Source organism: Eulemur rufifrons, chromosome 6 (genome assembly GCF_041146395.1).
Source record: "Eulemur rufifrons isolate Redbay chromosome 6, OSU_ERuf_1, whole genome shotgun sequence".
In the NCBI taxonomy this organism is placed as follows: Eukaryota; Metazoa; Chordata; class Mammalia; order Primates; family Lemuridae; genus Eulemur; species Eulemur rufifrons.
In genome coordinates, this window is record NC_090988.1 from 42,885,162 (window position 1) to 42,907,998 (window position 22,837).

Sequence of the window (22,837 nt, forward strand, 5' to 3'; positions counted from 1 at the left end):
AAGACGCGTTTAATATTACAGGGACTAAGGTTGTTGGAAGGTGGTATTAGAATTTCCAGGGAGCCAAGAGTTGTTTTACAAAAAAATATTCTAAATGCCTATTTTTATTTCACTTAACTACAAAAAGTGTATGCAATAAACTCTTCTCTGCTGGTGTATTTAGAGAGGGGGAGGGAGGAGGAGAGACGGAATTCACTTCTCAAAGGAGCAGGAGCTACAAAGGGTTGAGAAACACTGCCCAGTCAGATCAACAGATCAGCAAGGAGAGCCGGTGCCTGGAGGAGCCCGTGGAGCAAAGCACTCACCTTGGAAATGCAAGCACACTGCCGGGCCGCTTTCCAGAGGCCTCTCCGCAGGATAACACGGAGTCCACAGTGCCAGGCCTCTGGAGGACAGTAACAGAGACAGAGCAGGGTTACACCTGGGCTTTGATCCAGGACACAGACAAATCAGAAACTACAGCTATCTCAAAGGCAAAGCTACCATGATACATTTTATTGTTGTTTTTGTTTAGTGCTTAAAGTCCAGAGCTTAAAATCCAATGAACAATGACCTCATTTCATCAAACTAGTCACTGTGGGGTGGGTAGTGGCACAGCAATACCATTGGTGCTGCCTTTTCTTGAATCATTTCCTCTTTGGAAATTGCCTTCAGAGTTGACAACTTATTTTAGACATCTTTAAGAGGAGAGCGGACTTCCTAAAATTGTCTGGAAAATGAGCAAGCTGGCTAATTTCACTCTTGGCCCAAATGACTCTAAAATTACCCAGTTAAGAGAAGGGATGTGGAGTCAGGTGGGCTTACATTCAAATCCCTACACTGTTAACAGCTATGTGGCCCTGGACACTAGGTTGGTGGGGTTAATAATAGGATCCAATCACAGGACTTCTACGAGGTATTCTGTGTAAGTGGCTAGCACATAGTGAGCACTGAACAAATAGCTATCATAATTATTATATAAATTATACATCATTACCTTATTAGTATAAAATAATATATTAGATATTATTTTTGGATGGATGCTACAGCTTACAAAAGGCTTTGGAGGGAATTCCCAAAAAGAAGTTTTAAAATATTTCTAACCGAAGCAGCATCACTGAAATAAGCACAGAGCTTCCAAGAGGACTACGTTACAGGACAGCACTCAGGTTTAAGTTATGGCACATTTGAGAATAAAACGATCACTCCCACCATTTTACAACAATCTCCCAAAATATGTTTTATAGAGTTAATGAGCTATTAATGAGTATTGAATTAACTTAGAATTCCATGATCAAATACACTCAGGCAGTTAAACTGGCTGTTGTACAGCCAGACTTCCCAGGTCCTTGAACATGTTGCTGTGCTTTGTGCCTCTGTCCATGAGGGAATTGAGACAATCAGCAGTTCTCAGTCTGTTTTGGCCTTCAAACCCTTTTTTCATAGCGTATCTCTCAGGACTAGATCTCTTGGAAAATATTCCTTAAAATTTATGCTTTAGAGTTCAGCAGGTCAAAGAAAATGCCATCTTCTTTTTTAAACACACATTGAAGCTACAAAGTTCAGCAGAATCCCTTAGCGTTAGAGATGAGCTAGCCACTTGGGCCTTGTCTGTGGATTTGCAAATCTTGCCTGTGTTTTCATGGGAAAAAAAGAGTTTTTCCTCTGTGTGTTTCCATTTTCCACACACAGAGCTGGCATCCCTCCTATCAATCCTGAATGACACCAGATTGTGTAGAAAACACCAAGAGCCTCACTGTACCCAACTCCATCTCCTAGATCCCCATCCCAGAGCTTCCTGAAAGGAGATACGGGCAAAATTAGACGATACTCATAGCCTTTTCATTTAAAAGTCAGGCTTTTGCTCTATGAGATATAGGATTATATAACATTCCATGGTAATTTGATTCATTCAGGTCAACTTTGTTAGTTCCTGGAGGTGTACCTAAGGCACATTAAGTATTCAATAAATCCCGTTGATCAACTATTTCACTGCCTCCATAAACTCTGCTATGACCAACTTAGCATAAAGGTCACACCAGCTACTTAATGGTTAAAATTGGTGTAAGTCCATCCCAGCTACTTAAAAGTTAACAAAATAATAGTGCCAATTATGACATTTCTTCTATGGCAAGACGAATTAAAAGCTAAAGATCCAATTCCATGACTTGAATTAGATTTTGTTGTATATTTTCATTAAAATGAAAGAGTAGAACAAGCAAAAACTGAGTTATTACGAATTCTAGCCTTGAATCCCAATTCTACCATTTATTAATACCCTGACCTAAGGCTTCCTACATAACCTCTCCAAGCCCCAACTTTTTTCACTTATAAAATTGAGATGATATTATAATAATAATGATTTTGTAATGTTTTGAGATTCAAATGAAATAATACATGCAGAAGAACTTTTTAAACTATAAGATACTATAAAAACGTTCAGAATTATAAGAGTTTCTATTAATATTACCATTTGTATTTTTCAGATGGCATTGACTCAAAACTTAAAGTTCCCTTGCCCTTCTGATGTTTTTTGTCAAAGAGTTAATCATCTATAAAGAAGCACTTCTGTGCCGTTGGGGTAACTGGCACTTAAAATATGTCAACCTTAGTTTTTCTTAGTGACAACACACCTATAGATGATCAGAGCTATGATTGGGTGAGGGCTTTCTTAGGAAAACATTAATTTACATTTGCTAGGGCTTTTGCCAAAGCCCCACTTCCATCCATGGCACAAAGGAAGTCCTTATAGAATCTCATCTTCACTTTGCCGTCTTTGATCATGAGGACCCCGATTCCTTTGAATGTAAACTCCACATTCTGTTTGGTGGAAATGGATCGTGATAAAAAAAGCAACGTCTCCTTCACACAACCTTCCACTACATCCCTGTTAAATGGACTTTCCAGGGATATTATGACAAAATTAAGTGGAACAACTGGGATATCACCTAGAGGAGAAAAAGACAGTTGGGGTGGGGGAAAGAAAGTGTTGATTACAATAAGTACATATCACACACATAAATATTTATCTGATTCTCACTTAATACCCCAAAATAGAATTGTCTATGTGAAACCTTTGGTTGCACCCAATGTAATACTATTACTGCAGATAATTAACTGGTTATTAACACATATTAATCAATACAATTTTGTCTAAAAATATGTTTTATGCTCAAAATAAAAACAAAGAGTTTTCTAAACAACAGTGTAGATAAGCTTTCAGTTTTCTCGAGGAGACATAGTAATAATCAACTGCTTCTCTTCATCAGAAGATTTTCTAAAGTTTTCAGCCCCCGACCTTTCAGAATACACTGCAGCAATATTTGCCTATTTCCACCAGTTATCATACCAATTTTAAATGATTATAAATACCTAAAAATGTTAAATGCTTTGAAAAGATAGTCATCTTCACTAGAAGTTATTTGAATGAAATTGGCTCTTATACGAGGGTATCAGACTGAATGACTTACAGAAAGCTTTTCCTCTCTAGCAAGCCCATACGTGACATTGCAAAGGAATAAGATTATATCCAGCTTGAAGGAAGCCCAGGATCTATTCAAGTAGAATAGACGTAGGAGCTTTGCAAGGTCCACAAGTTAAATAGGGGAAGAATAAGAAAGGATCAAGATGATATGGGCAAAAAGAGACAATAACAAGACCCGCTGATAGAGGAACAGAACAGAGAGGAGAATATTCTAATCATCACTCAGCAAACATGAATTATTACATAACCTTTCAAATGTCCAATACTGCTGAATGATGAAAATTAACAGCTCTACAAAATGTGAGTTTCGCTGTATCAGCCCACCGTCTCCTGCACAATTGAACAGTAATTCTATACCACCACTCTTCATTTGTTTTTTTTTAATATAAATTTCTTAAAAGAGAAAGCCATCTTGCCTGACTCTAGATTCTCCCCTCCCATTTACCCACTGCCTCTCTGCAATCTGTCTTTCAGCCCACTCATCTCAGTAAGGACGCTACCATCTCATGACGGGCAAGTCAATGGGTACTTTGCAAATCTCTTATGACCTCCCTCTAACTTCTGTTGGCCACACCCTCCCTTTTCTTTTGTATCCTTGACACCACTCTTGGTTCTCCAATTTTCCTCCTCCTTGGTCTCCTTTGCTGGCTTCTCTCCTCTTCTATGTTTTATAAGATACTAAGGTGGTTTTTTGTTTTATTGTTTTTTTGGTTTTTTTTAAATGGGATTCTGGCCTTGTCTGTCTCTTCTTCTTACTTTATATCCTTTCCTGGGTAAACTTATCCAAATCTTGATCTCTAGTCTCCACCCCTCTTCTAAGCTCTGCAATCACCTACCTCAGCATCCCTCCAGGAATCTCAAATTCAGCAAGTCCAAAAGCAAATTCATTATTTTATCCACCACCACAACCTGCCTTTCCCCTTTATTCCTTATGGCAGTTAATGGCACAAGCTTCCATCTGTTGTTCTTCAAACAAGAAATCCGAGTCTTCCTAAATACCTTCCTTCCTCTTGCTACCCACCACTCCCAACTTAACCAGTCCTATCAATTCTACATCTCAAATGTCTCAATGAATAGATCCCTCATTTCCCTCCTCATTGCCACTGCCTTCATTCAGGCTTTGACTATACTTTACCAAACTTCCATAACTGAAAGAGCTATCTTCCTAAACTAAAAACTGGACCAGGACAGATGGTTCCCTGCTCAATAACTTTCAATGGCTCCTCCGTGCCTACAGGATGAGTTCTAATGTCCTTATCACACCATATAAGTCCCCTCCCAATTGGCCCCTACCTACGATTTTTGTCTTACCTCCACCTGCCTCCAAAATCATACGCCTTGGCCATGCAAAAGTACCCATTACTTCTTTAACAGGCTTCACTCTTTCTCATATTCGGGACTTGTTCATACTGTTCCCAAAATATCTTCCCACAGCTTCTCTGCTGGCAGAGTCCTCTATCATCCTTTAAGACCTTTTCATGTCATCTTCCTAAACCTCCCCAAGCAGTTAGGCATGCTCTCCTCAGGGCTCCCGCAGCATTTGAGCCAGTTAAGATCAATGCTGCTTTTATAGCACTTAATCATGTTGCATCCTTTGCTTATATATTTATTGTCTATGCTAGACTCTGAGTTCTTCAATGTCTTACTAATCTTTAAAGACCACTATATAATGTTTGATTAGTTACCTAGTTAATTAATGATGAAGAATCACAACCCCAAAGCTAAACTGTAGACAGAATTATTCTTTCGAACTAATTCAGTCATGTATGTTTAATTCTGAAATTTCTTCACCCTGTAAAAAAATTAATTGTAGATCTAAACTACTTTTTTGTACTATATTACAAGTTCTAAGATGAAAAGTAAGGTCAAATTCTTCTTTTTTTTTTTTTTTTTCCCAGAAAGAGGATTGACCTCTGTCACCCAGGCTGGAGTACAGTGGTGCAGTCATAGCTCACTGCAGCCTTGACCTCCTGGGTTCCAGTGATCCTCCTGCCTCAGGCTCCCAAGTATCTGGACTACAGGTGTACACCACCATGCCTAGCTATTTTTTTTTTCTTTTTAGAGACAGGTTCTCACTATGTTGCCCAGGCTGGTCTCAAACTTCTGGCCTCAAGCAATCCTCCCTCCTCAGCTTCCCAAACAGCTGGGATTACAGGCACAAGCCACCATGTTCGGCAAAAATAAGCTCTAATTCTAAGGCACAACTGTTTTCACAAAAATGTTGGCTTTATTTTCATTTCCTTTGATAGGTTTTTGATGAAATTTCTTCTTTCATAAGACTCTAGGTAAAAATGGCTAAAAGTTCATCAAACCCACCATACTGAATATAAGCAGAAAGAATTCTAAAAAAAATTTTTTTTTCTAATACATAATTTTTTTGATGGAAAGTTACTCTGCAAATTAACTTTCAGGAAAGTTATCTTAAAGTTACAACTTTTTCACCTGCTGCCATTGAGGTAGACTGTCTGTCTTTATCCAGGTATGAGTCTGATGCAAGAGGGGAAAATAAGGAAGGTCAAAAGGAACACAGCCAGGATCAGGAAGGAAGTGCCCAAAGGCCTCTAAGTACGCAAGACAGGTGTTATGGAGCCCACACACTAAAGCTGATGGAAGCATCCTGTGGCAGGGATTATGTCTGCTTTGTTTGCCACTATATCTCAAGCACCTGGAACAAGGTCTAACACATAGTTGACCCTCAGTAAATATTGGCAGAAGGAAGGAAAGAAGGTTGGCTTTAGGGTGCGAGAAAGGTAATAAGGTATGCCTTAAGTCTTTATGGAATTATTCAACTTCTAACCTTTAAATTTTAATAATTTAGATTATATATGCTAGAAAAACATTTAGTTATCTTTTTCACAGCTGATACTGTCGTTCTTCCAACCATGGACCCTAATTAACTTTCTCTTCTTTATAACCACTTTTAATTTCTTAGGATATGAAATATGGATAAAGGTCTGTACAAGTCTGTGGTGTGGATCTTACATCAATTTGCCTTTAATGTCACATCAGGTCTTCTTGTGCCTGCCACTTAGGTTACTGGGGTTTAAAATGGCCTGCAGGAGGCTGGGCGCAGTGGCTCACACCTGTAATCCTAGCACACTGGGAGGCTAAGGCTAAGGAAGTTCACTTGAGCTCAGGGGTTTGAGACCAGCCTGAGCAAGAGTGAGACCCCGTCTCTACTAAAAATAGAAAAATTAGCCAGGTGTGGTGGTAGCTACTCGGGAGGCTGAGGCAGGAGGATCGCCTGAGTCCAGGAGTTTGAGGTTGCTGTCAGCTAGGCTGACGCCATGGCACTCTACCCACGGCAACAGGGGGTGACTCTGTATCAAAAAAAAAAAAAAAATTAGTAAATAAAATGGCCTTCAGGAAGATTCTGTATTTTCCCACCTTGGCCTCTGCCAAGGGTACCACGTAAAAGTGAGCCCCTCCAATCAGAAACTAATAAAGCAGCGCTGGCCAATCTTTGCCCTTTCATTTCTATCCCCAGGCTGGTAACTTTGGGAAAATCTTAAATATTAAAATTATTTACCAGGAGTATATACTTTGTTTTGTTTGAGTCCATGGGTCTGCACTAACTTCTCCGTCATGATAAACACGGGCCTCTGGATTAGAATAAACTTGTTTCCCACATCAATCTTTTGTCTCGTGAAAGTGAAAGTTCCAAATCCTGGAATATGAACCCCCTAGAAGAAAAAAGAAGGGGAGAAAAAAAGTAACAAAAAGAATTCATTGAAGGGGCAAAGAAAAAATAATCCTTAGTATTGTTATCCAAAACTCAAGAAGAGAATTAAGTTTAGGCCTTAAAAGTGCAATGATCTTTACAACTCCTTATAGCTATAACATTTTATAATTCTAAGTTTTCAAACAAGCTTAGTATAAAATGTAATATATTGATCCATGATGATTTATAGACATCAGATCCTTCATCTCCATATCATTAAAAGGCTAAGAAAATGTGCACAAATGCCATAGCTTCTTTTAATCTAAGATTACTTTGTCCTAAATTGTGTTTTAAATTTTAATCACTTGCCATTAGTGGAACTTAAGAGGGCATGAGAAACTTTGCTTTCTCTTTCCCTCTTTTCGATTTTATGTCTGCCACTTAAAATCAGACAACCTAGCATCCAAGGCATATGCTACAATGTAGTGATGTTGGCCGAAGCAATGTCATTGGCTCTCAGATTGGGTTCTGTGTCCCTGGAGATATCATACATCAAGGGTTACAAACTCAAACGCCTACAGGGGCCAAGAAAGAATGCAAGGAAACGAAGGTAGCCAAGCAGAGAGCGCAGTGGCTGGAGAGTGCATGCTCCATCTACAGGGGAGGGCCCGTTGTGAGCTCCAGCCAAGTGTCACCATGCAGGGGTAGAAGACTGGCATTATTAGATCTGCTGACTTTTCAAGAGAAGGGAAAAAAATTCCAAAACTTTCTATAAACTCTCCAAATTTTAAGTGATGATAACTAATTCAAATTCCCAAGCCAAACAAAATAAGTTTGAAGAATGAATTCCACCAAAGGGTTCTCATAGTGCTGAGTAGGACATAAAAGTTTCACAATCTCACAGCTCCCCTAAAGCTCCTCCCAAAATCTCCATCCAGTTCTACGATGTCTAAACCTAAGACTTGACAGGAGAAAGTACTCCAGCGCTGGACAAAGTTTCTCATTTTTGGCAGGTTGAGTTTGGTTCCTGTCTTGGTAAATTTCAGTTAACATCCATTCCCCGCAAGGAGGCAAGACAAGCAGCAGGATATCCTTGTACAGCTATGCCAGGAACTATCAGATCACAGGCAGACAGAACTAACTGAGTTTCTTTACACTAACTCAGGCCAATCAGCACTACGCTCTGTATCACTGAACAGCAGAACTTACAACTTCATCACCTAAGAATAAAATCCACATTTGTTAAATCTGCTATCCACAAGTCCTAAGTGTGAGCATCGTAAAATCAGAGGACTGAAAGCTAAACTGGGTGGCTCTAAAGTCTACTGCTCTGCCTCCAGAAGAATTATACCAGACATGGAGGAAAGACTCTTTGGACTCGTACATTAAAATTAAAGTATAAGTCCTACCTTGTGCAGGGTTAGCTGCCGTTCCACAAATTCTGACACGTTCTCCCAGATAGTAGCAACTTCTGAAATTCAAAAGAAACCAGAAATAATTTATGTGAGCACCCATGTGATAGTATCTTAGTGCTAATAAATAAAAATGTAAATATGAAATGGAGAATCAAATGACAATAATTCCTAATTAATTTATAATTAACAAAAAATAAGGTCATTCTCAAAAGTTAATTTTCCTGTTACCCCTTTAAGTTTCAAAGATGGGTGATTTTTCAAAACAATAATAAAACAAATTTTTGAAGAAAACCTTTCTACAATAAAGGGAACTCTGTCACACATTTCCCTCTGTTCTCTAAATAGAGTTAACCAAGGATAACCTCGCCTTTTCTTAATGACCCATTCAACAGCCATTTATCAAGTGTCTACTCTGTACCATCTGATTAATGTGAACATTCATTTCTATTCCATTCTATAACCCAGGCATAAGACCAAGGACCACTAAGGGCATGAAAGGCTGATGTCTGTACGCTGTCTGTACACTTCTATTTTTGCTAAATTCTTGAATCTACTTTTTATTCTCAATTTTTCACTGTTAGGCTATTAGTTTTTACTTCTCTCTGCTGCTAGTGCTCTGTGGGCTCCCTCTCCAGTCCTAATTCACAGCTTCTTATCTGCTGTATTCTGGAAATAATAAATATTCTAATATTATGTCTAAAATAATAATTTTTAAAAACATACCTTGGAGTAGGGGCCCAAGAAGCTTTACTTTGAATTAATGCTTAAACTTTGCACTATTCAACTTTGACTAATTAAAGGGAAGCCTTCTACGTTTATTTGCTTGTTCTGAACTATGTTCCAAAAAACTGTGGTAGTAAAATAGGTAGCTGCCAATAACTAAAGTGCTAATGTGCGATAAGAACAGATGCTCTAGATATGACTAATATTTAGAAATATAGGATGGGCGCGGTGGCTCATGGCTGGAATCCTAGCACTCTGGGAGGCCAAGGTGGGAGGATTGTTTGAGCTCAGGAATTCGAGACCAGCCTGAGCAAGAGTGAGACCCTATCTCTACTAAAAATAGAAAGAAATTATATGGACAGCTAACAATATATATAGAAAAATTAGCTGGGCATGGTGGCACATGCCTATAGTCCCAGCTACTCGGGGGCAGAAGGATTGCTTGAGCCGAGGGGTTTGAGGTTGCTGTGAGCTAGGCTGATGCCACGGCACTCTAGCCCAGGCAACAGAGTGAGACTCTGTCTCAAAAAAAGAAAAAAAAAAAAGATAATCCCAAGAAGTGGCATAATGTTATTTGAAAGTGGACTTGGATTAGCTGTAAATATATATTGCAAAGTCTAAAGCAACTGCTAAAAAAGTTTAAAAAAAAGAAAGAAGTATAACTGATATGCTAAGAAAGGAGAAAACAGAATCATAAAATTCTCAGTTAAAATCACAAAAGGCAAAAAAAAAAATGGAAGATAAAAAAAGAAAAAAAGTATAAAATATTTTAAAAAGTAACAAATATGGCAGACATTAATCCACCTATATCAATAATCACTTTGAACACCATCTAAATGTACCAATTAAAGACGGAGATTGTCAGAGTGGACCAAAAAGAAAAAAACCTCAACTACATGTTGTCTGAAAGAAACTCACTTTAAATATAAAAACATGTAGATTAAAAGTAAATGGATGGAGAAAATATACCATGCTAACACAAATCAAAAAAGAAAGCAGGGGTAGTTATATTAACTTTAGACAGAGCAGATTTCTAATCAAGGAAAGTTACCAGGGATAAAGAAGGACACTACATAATGATAAAAGGGTCCATTCTCTAAGAAGACACAGCAATTCTTTGTATATATGTACCTAACAACAGAATGTCAAATGACATGAGGAGGGAAAAACTAATAGAACAACAAGGAGAGATAGATGAATCCATTACTATACTTGGAGGCTTCAACAGCCCCCATGCCCCCCCACTCCCCCACCCACCCACCCCCACTGCTTACCAGAAATTAACAGATCCAGTAGACAGAAAATCAGGAAAGACATAGCTGAACTCAACAGCACTCTCAATCAACTGGATATAATTGACATCTACAGACTACTTCATCCAACAACAGCAGAATACACATGTAACATTCACCAAGATACACCACATTTAGGGCCATAAAACACATTTTAACAAATAGGAAAGGACAGAAATCATGCAGTGCCTGCTGTCAGATCACAACAGAATTAAACTAGAAATGAATAACAGAAAGACAAGTGGAAAATTCCAAAATACATGAAGATTAAACAATATGTTTCTAAATAACAAATGGGACAAAGAAGCAATATCAACAGAAATTTTAAAATGCTTTAAACTAAATTAAAATGAAAACACAGCTTACTAAAACTTATGGAATGCAGCAAAAGCAATTAATTCTTAGAGGGAAATGTATAGCATTGGATGCATATATTAGAAAAGAAAAAATATCTAAAATCAATAATCTAAGTTTTCAACTTAGGAAACTAGAAAAAGAAGAAAATTAAATCCAATGTAGGTAGAAGAACAGAAATAGTAAGAATTAGAGTAGAAATCAATGACAATGAAAACAGGAAATCAATAGAGAAGATCAACAAAAACAAAAGAAGGCACTTTGAAAAGATGATGAAATTGATAAACCTCTTATAAGACTAAATAAGAAAAAAGAGAGACACAAATTACTAATATCAGAAATCCACAAATCTGATAACCTAGAGGAAATGAACCAATTCCTTGAAAGACATATTTTGCCAAAACTCACACAAGAATAGACAATCTTAAAAGGCCTATATGTATTAAAGAAATTGAATCAATAATTAAATGCCTTGATACTTCCAAAACAGAAAGTACCAAGCCAAAATGAGTTCACTGGTGAATTCTAACAAACATTTAAGGAAGAAATTATACCAATTTGCTACCGTCTCTTTCAGAGGATAGAAGCAGAGAAGATACTTCCTAACTCATGCTATGATGCCAACATTACCCTAGTAACAAAACCAGACAAAGACATTATGAGAAAACTACAGACCTCTCATGAACATAGGTGCAAAATCCTCAACAAAATATTAGCAAATCAAAACAAGCAATGTATAAAAAGAATTACACACCATGACTAAGTGGGATTTATTTCAGATATGCAAGGTTGGTTGGTTCAGCATTCAAAAATCAATTAATGTAATCCATCACATCAACAAGGATAAAAAAGAAAATCACATGATCACATCAATAGATGCAGAAAAAGCATTTGACAAAACCCAACACTCATTCATGTAAAAACTCTCAGTAAAGTAGAAATAGAGGAGAACTTCCTCAACTTGGTAAAGAATATACAAAAAACTACAGCTAGGCCAGGCGCGGTGGCTCACGCCTGTAATCCTAGCACTCTGGGAGGCCGAGGCGGGTGGATCGCTCAAGGTCAGGAGTTCGAGACCAGCCTGAGCAAGAGCGAGACTCCGTCTCTACTAAAAATAGAAAGACATTATATGGACAACTAAAAATCTATATAGAAAAAATTAGCTGGGCATAGTGGTGCATGCCTGTAGTCCCAGCTACTCGGGAGGCTGAGGCAGTAGGATCGCTTAAGCTGAGGAGTCTGAGGTTGCTGTGAGCTAAGCTGACGCCATGGCACTCACTCTAGCCTGGGCAACAAAGTGAGACTCTGTCTCAACAACAACAACAAAAAAAAAACTACAGCTAACATCATACTTAATTGTAAGAAACTTAAAGCTTTCCTACTAAGATCAGGAACAAGGCAAAGATGTCCCTCTCACCACTCCTTTTCACCATCATACTGGAAGTCCCAGCTCATGCAATAAGAGAGGAAAAAAAGGAAATAAAGGTATACAGACTGGGAAAAAGGAAATAAAATTCTTTTTTTGCAAAGAACATAAAGAAACATCATCCATGAAGAAAATCTGAAAGAACTGACCAAAAAGAACTCCTGGAACTAATAAGCAATTATAGCAAAGTTGCAGGATACAAGGTTAATATACAAAAGTCATTGCTTTCCTGTATACGGGTAATGAACAAGTGGAATTTGAAATTAAAAACACAATACCAGCCAGGCACAGCAGTTCACCCCTATAAATATCAGCACTTTAGAAGGCCGAGGCAGGAGGATTGCTTGAAGCCGGGAGTTTGAGACCAGCCTGGGCGACAGAGTGAGACCGCAGCTATACAAGAAATAAGAAATATTAGGCTGTCCTGTAGACTCAGCTATTCAAGAGGCTGAGATAAGAGGACCACTTGAGCCCAGGAGTTCAAGCCTGCAATGAGCTGTGATTGCGCCACTGCACTCCAGCCTGGGTGACAGAGCATGATCCTATCTCTAAACAAAAACAAAACCAAAAACATAATGCCATTTATATTAGCACCCCAAAAAGTAAAATATTATGCTATGAGTTGATCAAAATATGTACAAAATCTATATGAGGGAAACTACAAAACTCTCATGAAAGAAATCAGAGAACTGCTAAATAAATAGATGTTGCATGTTCATAAATAGGAAGACTCAACATTGTCAAGATGTCAGTTCTTTCCAACTCGATCTATAGATTCAATGTAATTCCAATCAAAATCCCAGTAAGTTATTTTGTGGATATCAACAAACTAACCCCAAAGTTTATATTGAGAGGCAGAAGATATAGAGCAGCCAACAAAATATTGAGAAAAATAACAAAGTCAGGGGACTGACACTACCCAACTTCAAGACTTACCATCAAGCCGCAGTGATCAAGACAGTGTGGTACAGGCAAAGGAAGAGAAAAATAAATCAGTGGAACAGAATAAAAAGCCCAGAAATAGACCCACATAAATATAGTCAACCGATCTTTGACAGAGGAACAAAGGCAATACAATGGAACAAAGATAGTCTTTTAAACAAATGTTGCTAGAACAACTGAACATCGACATACAAAAACATGAATCTAGACACAGATTTTACATGCTTCACAAAAATTAACTCAAAATGGATCATAGACCTAAATATAAAACACAAAACTACAAAACTCCTAGAACATAACATAGGATAAGACCTAGATGACCTAGGAGACAAGAAGAAAGGGGTGGAAAAAAAAAAAAAAGAGAGAGAAAAAAAAACCTAGATGACCTTGGGTATGGTAATGACTTTTTAGATACAATATCAAAAGCATGATCCATGAAAGAAATAATTGATAAGCTGAAATTCATTAAAATTTAAAACTCTGCTCTGCAAAAGATGTCAAGAGAATGAGAAGACAAGCCCCAGACTGAGAGAAAATATTTGCAAAATGCTTAACTGATAAAGGACTGCTATTAAAAATGTACAAAGGACTTTTAAAACTAACCACTAAGAAAACAAACAACTTAATTTTAAAATGAGCCAAAGACTTCAACAGACACCTCATCAAAAAAGATATACAGACGACAAGCATATGAAAAGGCACTCCACATCATATATTATCAGGAAAATGCAAATTAAAATGAGATACTGATACACATGCCTATTGGAATGGCCAAAATCTAGAATACTGACAACACCAAATGCTGGTGATGATGTGAAGAAACAAGAACCCTCATTCATTGCTGTTTGGAATGCAACATGATACAGCCCCTTTGGAAAACAGTCTGGCAGTTTCTCTCAAAACTAAGTATCTTCTTACCATATAATCTAGCAATCATGCTCCTTGGTATTTACCCAAATGAATTGAAAACTTATATCCAAAAATATTTTTTAAAAAGCCTGCACACAGATGTTTATAGCAGCTTTATTCAAAATTGACAAAACTTAGAAGAAACCAAAATGTCCTTCCATAGGTGAATGGAATGAAAAAAACTGTGATACATCTAGATAATGTCATAATATTATTCAGCACTAAAAAGAAATGAGCTATTAAGCAATGAAAAAACATAAAGGAAACTTAAATTCCTATTACTAAGTGAAAGAAGCCAATCCAAAAAGGCTACATACTGTATAATTCCAACTATGTGACATTCTGGAAAGGGCAAAACTGTGGAGATAGTAAAAAAAATCAGTGGTTGCCAGGGGTTGGGGTAAGGGATGCCAGGGATGAATAGGCATAACACAGAGGATTTTGAGGGCAGTGAAAATACCATATGACACTATAATGACGGACATACGTCATTATACATTTGTCCAAACCCACAGAATGTACAAGACCAAGAGAAAGCCCTAATGTAAACTATGGACTTTGGGTGATTATGATGTGTCAATGCAGGTTCATCAGTTGTAGCAAATGTACCACTCTGGTGTAGGATGTTCATGATGGGAGAGGCTATGCATGTATGTGGGTAGAGGGTATGTGGAAAATCCTCTGTTCCTTCCTCTCAATTTGCTGTGAACCTAAAACTGCTCCTAAAAAATAGGTTTTTTTAAAAAAGTTCTTATTGTATCATTTACCTCCTCCTTGGTAGCACTTACCTCAATTGTAAATTTACATTTGTGTGATTATTTGATCAATGTGTATCCTCCCCACTAGATTATAAATTTCAAGATTTTTGCTCACCATCAGTTCTCTAGTGCTCGGCACCTAGCAGGGTTTTGAAATTACTTGAATGGATATATGTATAAACTTACAAATATGGCAAATATTTTTAAATCCATAAAACCATTTTTTAATACTTCTTTTAGAATTATTTTGACAGGAAAAAATAGGAGTGATGCAGGGGAAGAGAAAGAAAAAGCATCATTGCTATTTATTTGATCTCCAAAAATCATTTGGTTAAGGCCTAGGCTACATCTCTAAGTTATAATGGCTTGATAATAATAATAGTTTACATTTCTGTAGCATCTTTCTTCCAAAGGGCTCCTATGGCTTGCAAACAGATCTCAATGTCACTTTGGGGTGATTCTTCCAAGAAACTATGCTAAAAACAGATTGTGTCTTGCTACTAACCAAGCCTAATAAGTTTTCTCTGAGAAGTTGCAGGGTCCCCTTCGAAACGCTTACCCTTTTTATGATCATCTTTTGTTAATATAACCCTAGTATGTCAAAGGCAACAAAAGCAACTGTGTCTTTGCATGAACTCTGAAAAGAAGCCATTTAGGGTCCATTTACAACAGCTTTTCTCTAGGGAGGCAAAAAAGGCTGATATCTGCCCCAGTGCGGGTGGAGGGAGTGCTTAGTTTTAACCAGCATTTATTGAGCACTTACTTTGTGCTAGTCCCAGAGCTGAGTTTTATATGCATTATCTCATTTAATCAAAACCCTCAGGTTGCCCCTTGCCCTCATTAAGGCAGCGGGTAAAGAAATTGTCTCTAGCATCCCGGATGGGCCTGATGTGATTATCAGCTAGTTGCCAAGACAACCTAGCCACTCTAGGCCAGGCCGAGCCAGGCAATAGGGAAACCAGGTCTCCTGCCTCACCCCGGAAGCAGGTGAAAGTTCCGTCCCCAGGGTCCCCACCTCATGCCGCTTACCTCCCTGGCTCAGCGAAGGCAGCGTGGGCAGAACCTGCCTGTCCAGGTCCTGCAGAGCAGGGACTATAGTGTCCAGCATCTCCCGGTCCCGGTCAACTCCGTGCGAGGTCCTCGAAGGGTTTCTTTTCTTCTTTTCTTATAAGGAGTTTGCACAAAAATTATTTTTCCCACCCTACAGCTCCTCCCCAGAGCTTTGGATATGCCTTAAAAATAAAAATTACAAAAATCTTGAGTTTTTTTATTTTTTTTTTTCTTTCTTAAATAAATTTAAATATGTTTTCTCGCCGTCCCTCTCTCTTGCTCTGGCTCTCGGGCCCTCCCGCAGCGGGAACCCCAAGAGCTGTCTTGGCACTGAGTCAGAGTGAGCAAATCCGCGCCCTCCGGACCGGTGAGAGACCCAGTGCGGTGTGGGCGAAGAGTAGGCTCCGCCTGGGGAGAGCACGGCGCGTAGCTAGGACGCCACAAAGGCACCCTTGGTTGCTAAGGCGTCAAACGGGGATTCGGCCCCGCCCCTTAAGATGGGTGGCCCCTGGTTGCCCGGGTGATTTGGGAGCTCCCGGGCCAGCAAGGTTGGGAAGTAACTTTTTTAAAAACACTGGGGTTTTTTTTTTTTTCTTTCCCTCTTACCTCAAGTATCAGAGAGACTTGGTGGTTAGGGTGGTAGCTTTTGTAAACACCTTGGACAAATCTGGGAATGCTTTTTGCCCAGAGTAAAGGACATTTGAGTCTCCGGATCTGCCTGAGGGTTTGAGTTTGAGCTGAAATTTGTTTCTTGTTTTGATTTTCCCTCAGCTCCCCTCCTAGGAAATGGGGGGCTGGAGAATTGGGTAGGAGGAGGGTTGACTTTTCAAAAATTATGGTCGTTTTCCCCCTTCCCTATACAGTACACGTCACAACTCTCATCCTGAAGAATTGTGTTCATACTTTCCCCTCCTATGTAACCCCATCCAAGTCAAGAAATAGAATGATGTCAATACCGCAGAAATGCTCTCCATTTCCTCATTATTTCAACAAATACAATAGATTACTTTTGCCTGTGTTTGAACTATTGGAATCAAAAATTAATAACATGTATTCTTTTGTGTCTGGCTCTGTCTCTGACATTGCATTTGTGAGATTCATCCATGATCTCTGTGGTAGCAACTTTTTCATTTTCACAGTTGCATATTACTCCTTTGTATGACTGGGGCACAATTTACTTATCCATTCCATTGTTGAAGGGCATTTGAATTGTTTCCTTTGAGTCTATTAGAATAATTTTACTGAAAACATTCTCATAGAAAACTTTTGATGGATATATGTACTCATTTCTGATGTATATATAACTAGAATTAGATTGGTGGGGTCATGGGAAATGCATATGATCAATCTGCCAGGCAGATTTCCAAAGTGGCTGTTGCCATGGAGGTGGGCGGGAGGAACTGCTGGTACATGGTGTGCACCAAAACCAGGGATAGACCACCTGCAATGTGCAAGACAGTCCTACACAATAAAGATTGTTCCACATTTTCACCACTTATGAATATCTCATTAGACTTCTATGTAAGGCAAAACAACAAAAATCTGCTTTAGAACCTATAAAAAAATTAACTTTACATATAAGTACAGGTTTTTACTCAATTTCAGTATCACTTAATTTTTTAGGAATTCAAAATCCAAGTAAATTGGGGAAGGTTTTTTTTTTTCAGGATTTAAGAATTCTTTGCCATTTAGGAAAATTGTATCATCACCATAAATGAGGCCAGTAGTTAAGTAGCCAACACATCTGAACCAGGTTGCATTTGTAGCTGTTGCATTCATAGTGATTCTTCCTACGTGTATAAGCTTGTGGTTACTTCTTTATGCCTTTCTGTATAGTCATGCCTGGACACATACATGGTGAAATTACATAGTGTTTTACTACACATTATTTGCCTTTAATGTCTATTGTATTGGAGTTATAACTTTACCTTCATTTTTAAATGGTGTAGGTAGATGAACTATATTGTCCATAAACCTCATTTCAAGATTATAAGGCATTACAAAATATTTTTTATAAAAAAGAATCATTGGGTCTAATAGGACTGAGAAACTCTGTGCTGGAAAATGCCAAGCTCTATAATTCAGCTTCCTTCCCTCTACCTTGGCTACTAAGCAGCTTAGGACTAAGTTTTGAGCCTCTCTTAAACTAGTTTTTTAGGAAAATAATGTCCTTCTACTCTCCCTTTTACCACCTGACTTTTGTCCTCTAGTCTGTTGATGTTGTTTGGTCTTGAAGCACTTGTACTTGCAGAGTAGGCTGGGGAAATAGGCAGAGAATTTTGCTGAATGGATCAACAGCAAGCAGTGGGAAAATTCTTTTGTTTCCTTTTTCTCAGTGTTTGCTAAGACTTTATCCTTTAGATATACTTGTACATATATACAAAAGTAGAGCAAGGTCTCCATGGCATTGTCTGCAATAGGTTCAGAAGTTATGAAGGCTGAGAAGTCCAAGGTCAAGGGGCCCACATCTGGTGAGCGTCTTCTTGCTGGTGGGGATTCTGCAGGGTCCTGAGGTAGAACAGGGCATCACACAGTGAGGGGGCTGAGTGTGTTTGGGCAAACTCTTTCCTGACTGTTGTCTTGACAGCAATTGCTAAGCCAGCTAATTTTTAGTGGCAATAACAGCATTATTGTTCTATCCTAATAATAAAATTATAAAAACATATTAGTTTCTTACAATAGATTAGATTTTGAATTAAATATGATGATGACATTTTTAATCTCTAGAAATAGCGCCCAGTTAGCAGAGACTACATGTAGCGTTTATTTTCCCTTCCTGAGATACTTCACTTAGGATAACGGTCTCCAGTTTCACCCAAGTTGCTGCAAAAAAACATTATTTCATTCCTTTTTATAGCTGAGCAGTACAGTTTTAAATTTTCATAAAGTCTAACTTATCAAACTTTTAAACTTTTATGATTCATGCTTTTTGTTTCTCAAATATTTGCTTAACCTTGATATCATAAGATTTTTCTCATGTTTTATTCTAGAAATTTTATAGGTTTTACTTTTAAATTTAGATTTAGATTTAGGTCTGTGATCAATTTTAAGTTAATTTTTGTATATTGTGTGAAGTGAGTTGGCTGACCAAGTTATCACACATTGCCTGAAATTACCTAAATTATAATTCTTTTCAGAATGTGTTTATTTATCAGTAGTCTCCATTCAAAAAAATATTCGAGGTAGTCCTTTGTGTATAGAAAGCACATTTTGTTTTGCCTATGTAGAGTAGCCTCATCTAATGGTGAAATGGGACAAGTAACTACAATTTTAAAATTTCTGGAGGCCAAAGAGCCTTTTTTCTTATTTTTACTTTTCCCATTATTTTTAAAAATATACTAGAATTTCTTCTATTAGCATTTAGCATCATTATTCCCATTTTATTGATGAAAAATTAAGACTCAGGAATATTAATATTTTGTTCAGTCATACAAACCTATTTATGTTAATACCAGGCTTGAACTCAGATCTTTAAATGCCAGATTCCTTTCTTTAGCTTATGTGAAATAGAAAAAAGATACAAAATGTTTGTAAGAGGGGCAGGTCAGATGAGTACAGCTTAAATATTAACTTTCCCTTCTATTTATAAATAGATAATGTTGTATACATGGGTATCATTATCATATTTATTATTCATTGAGACCACATCTATTAAACATGGAAAAGTCCTACTGCATGACTTTTATCCTGCAGAGAGTCCAGGCAGAATGGTGACAGTGTGTTACTTCTTACTTGAAATGGTCTATTTTTAAATAGTTTGACTTATGAGTTTTCCTATAGTTCTTCTTTGGGAGATCATTCCATAGCTTAGTGTCAAGATAATCTTATTTGTCACATTAGCTAATTTACCTTTTTTATTTGTGTTGCAAGAAAAAAACCAAATCTTTGCAGTTTCATCCATCAAAAGTTTCTAAACAGCTGTCACTCAACCACATTAATCATTCTGTGGCCAGCCATCAGAGTGTTCAGCACTTATCCTTTTAGCTATTTGATAGCTTTCTCCCATCTCGCTTAGAAATTTCTCTGATTACTTGCCATCTGACATGTGGATTATTTGTAACATGTAGTGAAATTCAAACTTCTTTTTAATATAATACTGAAAAATATAATGGTGATTAGGTCATCCTCTTATTAAAGGCCTTCAGGAACTATCCACACCTTCCAAATAAAGTCTAATCTTTGTTTAGCATTCAGACCAATCATTCCAGTTAGAAGTGATCTTCCTCCCCTTGGACTTCCATTTCACTGTCTTTATACCTAGAACATGATGACACTTAACACATGCTATGGTTTAGATATCCCTCCAAACCTCATATTGAAATTTGATTCCTAAAGTTGAAAGTAGGACTTATGGGAAGGTATCTAGGTCATGAGGGTGGATCTCTCATGAATAGATTAATGCCTTCCCTCAAAGGTGAGTTCTTACTCTATTAGCTCCTAAGAGCCAGTTGTTACAAAGAGCCTGGCACCTCTTCCCGCTCTCTTTTGTTTCCTCCCTCACCATGTGATCTCTGCACACACTGGCACCCCTTCCCCTTTCACCATGAATGGAAGCAGCCTGAGGCCCTCACCAGATGCAGATGCCAATCTTGAACCTTCCAGCCATCCAGAACTGTGAGCCAAGTAAATCTCTTTTCTTTATAAATTACCCAGTCTCAGGTTATAGCAACACAATACAGACTAAAGCAACATAGCTTTACAATAGAGTTGCAGTGCACATGCATTTAATTTATATGGATTCAAGTTTAAGTAAAGCTGAAAGAGAATAATTTAAATTTAAATACTTCAGTTTTAACCACTAGTTCTGTGTCAGTTAGGGTTCAGTCAGAGAAACAGAATCTCTCTGAGTGATAGAAAATATGAAATTTATTATGGGCAGTATTAGCCCTTACATAGTTGTGAGATGGTTAAGTCATCTATGTCTGGTGTTGGGGCAAGAGTTGTAAGGGCCAACAGTCTGGAAGAAAAGATGGTCATGAAATGAGAGAGAGTAAGGAAAGATTGGAACTGATACGAACAATCTGGAACCCAAAAGGACAAACTAGATCCTGTGAGGACAAATTTTAACCTGCCTCTGTCTCTCCTGGGATCAAATCTCAGTGATAAGAGTGACCTGCAGGATAAGGTGGTGCCTTTGGCAACACTGCTGCACGTATACCTGGTCCAGGATTCAGAGATGCAGAATGAGGAGATCTGATGGGAGCTGCAGAGTTGCAGGCCAGGATTCCGGCCCATGCCTATTCAGTGAGCCAGCAGATAAGTGCCTGACCCTACAATGATCTTCAGAGCTTCAGATCCTCATTAAAATGGGTGCTGATTTACTACTGCCTTCCAAATCTCACAGATATTTCTCTTTTGACTAACCCTTACCTAGAATCACATAGGGAAGGGAATTCTGGAAAACGTAGTTCTATCTTAGATAAGTTGACACAGTATGAAGGCACTACAAGTCTGCTTCTGCGTAAGTCCTGTAGTAAGCAAGAGATTGGAGATATACATCTGCTATATTTTCAATCTGTCTCAGTTCATGAGTGCTTCTCACAGTGTAAGCATCACATAGAACTGTGTGCAATTCTACTATGTGGTTGAATTTTTCAAACAAGACTGCTTTACTAAACACTAGCCAACTGCTTCATTACATCTCACCTGAAGAAAGTAATCTGTTCCAATGCTGAAGAGAAAGACTGGTTGCATTGGGTCTATGAACTGGGAGATGGTATATATGGGTCTCCAACATGGTGCCTTCCTAAGAAGGGATTTCTAGAGTAGTTTTCCCCCTATCCAATTTTCAATTTACACTTTGACTTTGGAACCCAACCATGGTTTTAGAACCCTATACAATAAATATTTGTTAAATGATGAAAATGAATTGTGTACTTCTCATCTGTAGGAATTTTCTAGTAAGTGTCTGTATTCCTCTTAGTAACTAGCAGAGTGCTTGGAACAAATTAGGTACTCAATAGATGTGGGTTAAATTATTTATTGAAGATTTCTATTCTTTGTTGTGTAATGAGTGTCACAAATGTTTTCTTTTTCAATAGGTTTCCAGTTCCCCTTAATATAAGCCACTTAATACAGTGTGTACCTTGGGGCTTGGGTAAAAGTGACTGCCTATATTCAATATAGGTTTTGCAAAGCAAGTTGGAGCTTGTAGAAAAGTATATGCACATAGAAATACTTCAGAAAACTTCACCCTGGTTTTTTTTCCTTCAGTGTTCGCATAAATCCTTCCACTCTACCTGTACTTCTGTCACTCTCTTTGGTAAATTGTCTTAAATATTATTAAAGTAGTTAATGTTCTTGATAAACAGTAAACAAAGGAGAAAAGCGAAAATAAAAGTTACTGGGACTTCTCCCCTCCATACACAATTTTACATGATCCAGAAATACCACTGTTAATATTTTTTGTGTATCTTTCCTAAAATATCCTGTATATTTACAAAAATATATATGAACATGTTTGAAACAAATAGGATCATATTATGTATAAATACTATTCTATAACTGGTTTTCACTTAATTTATCTTGAAACTTTTTCAACATCAGCACATAAATGTACAGCTTTCTTCTAAGCAAACTCTTGAAAATGTATTCCAATGTAGGGATTTACAATTTAACCAGTTCCTTATCATGATCATCTTAGGTTAATTCTAAGTTTCAGCTTTGCAAACAATGTTGCACATACATATATCCTTACATATATATCATGCCAATATGTCCAAAGAACACATTCTTAGCAGTGGAATTGCATGATTTGCCTGAGCTTTATTATCAACTGAAAAGTATATCTTTTCAGGATATATAATGTTTATACTTTATTAGAATTTGCTAGTAAACATGGAGT

The 22,837-nt window shown here is 37.7% G+C and overlaps 1 protein-coding gene across 2 annotated transcripts in view; it reads right to left on the reverse strand.

Annotated features, from left to right (window-relative positions):
• CCDC81 (coiled-coil domain containing 81) overlaps nucleotides 1-16,329 on the reverse strand; it is a 43,933-nt gene extending 27,604 nt beyond the window's left edge. The window contains exons 1-5 of one of the 2 annotated variants that reach the window (XM_069469098.1): nucleotides 15,973-16,329; nucleotides 8,534-8,595; nucleotides 6,993-7,146; nucleotides 2,671-2,927; nucleotides 306-385 (exon numbers count right to left, since the gene is read on the reverse strand). In XM_069469098.1, the coding sequence (XP_069325199.1) occupies nucleotides 306-385; nucleotides 2,671-2,927; nucleotides 6,993-7,146; nucleotides 8,534-8,595; nucleotides 15,973-16,051 (632 nt within the window). In that variant the 5' untranslated portion in view covers nucleotides 16,052-16,329. The remainder of the gene's footprint in view (nucleotides 1-305; nucleotides 386-2,670; nucleotides 2,928-6,992; nucleotides 7,147-8,533; nucleotides 8,596-15,972) is intronic. The other variant, XM_069469099.1, reaches the window with a different exon arrangement.
• Nucleotides 16,330-22,837: the final 6,508 nt, after the last annotated feature.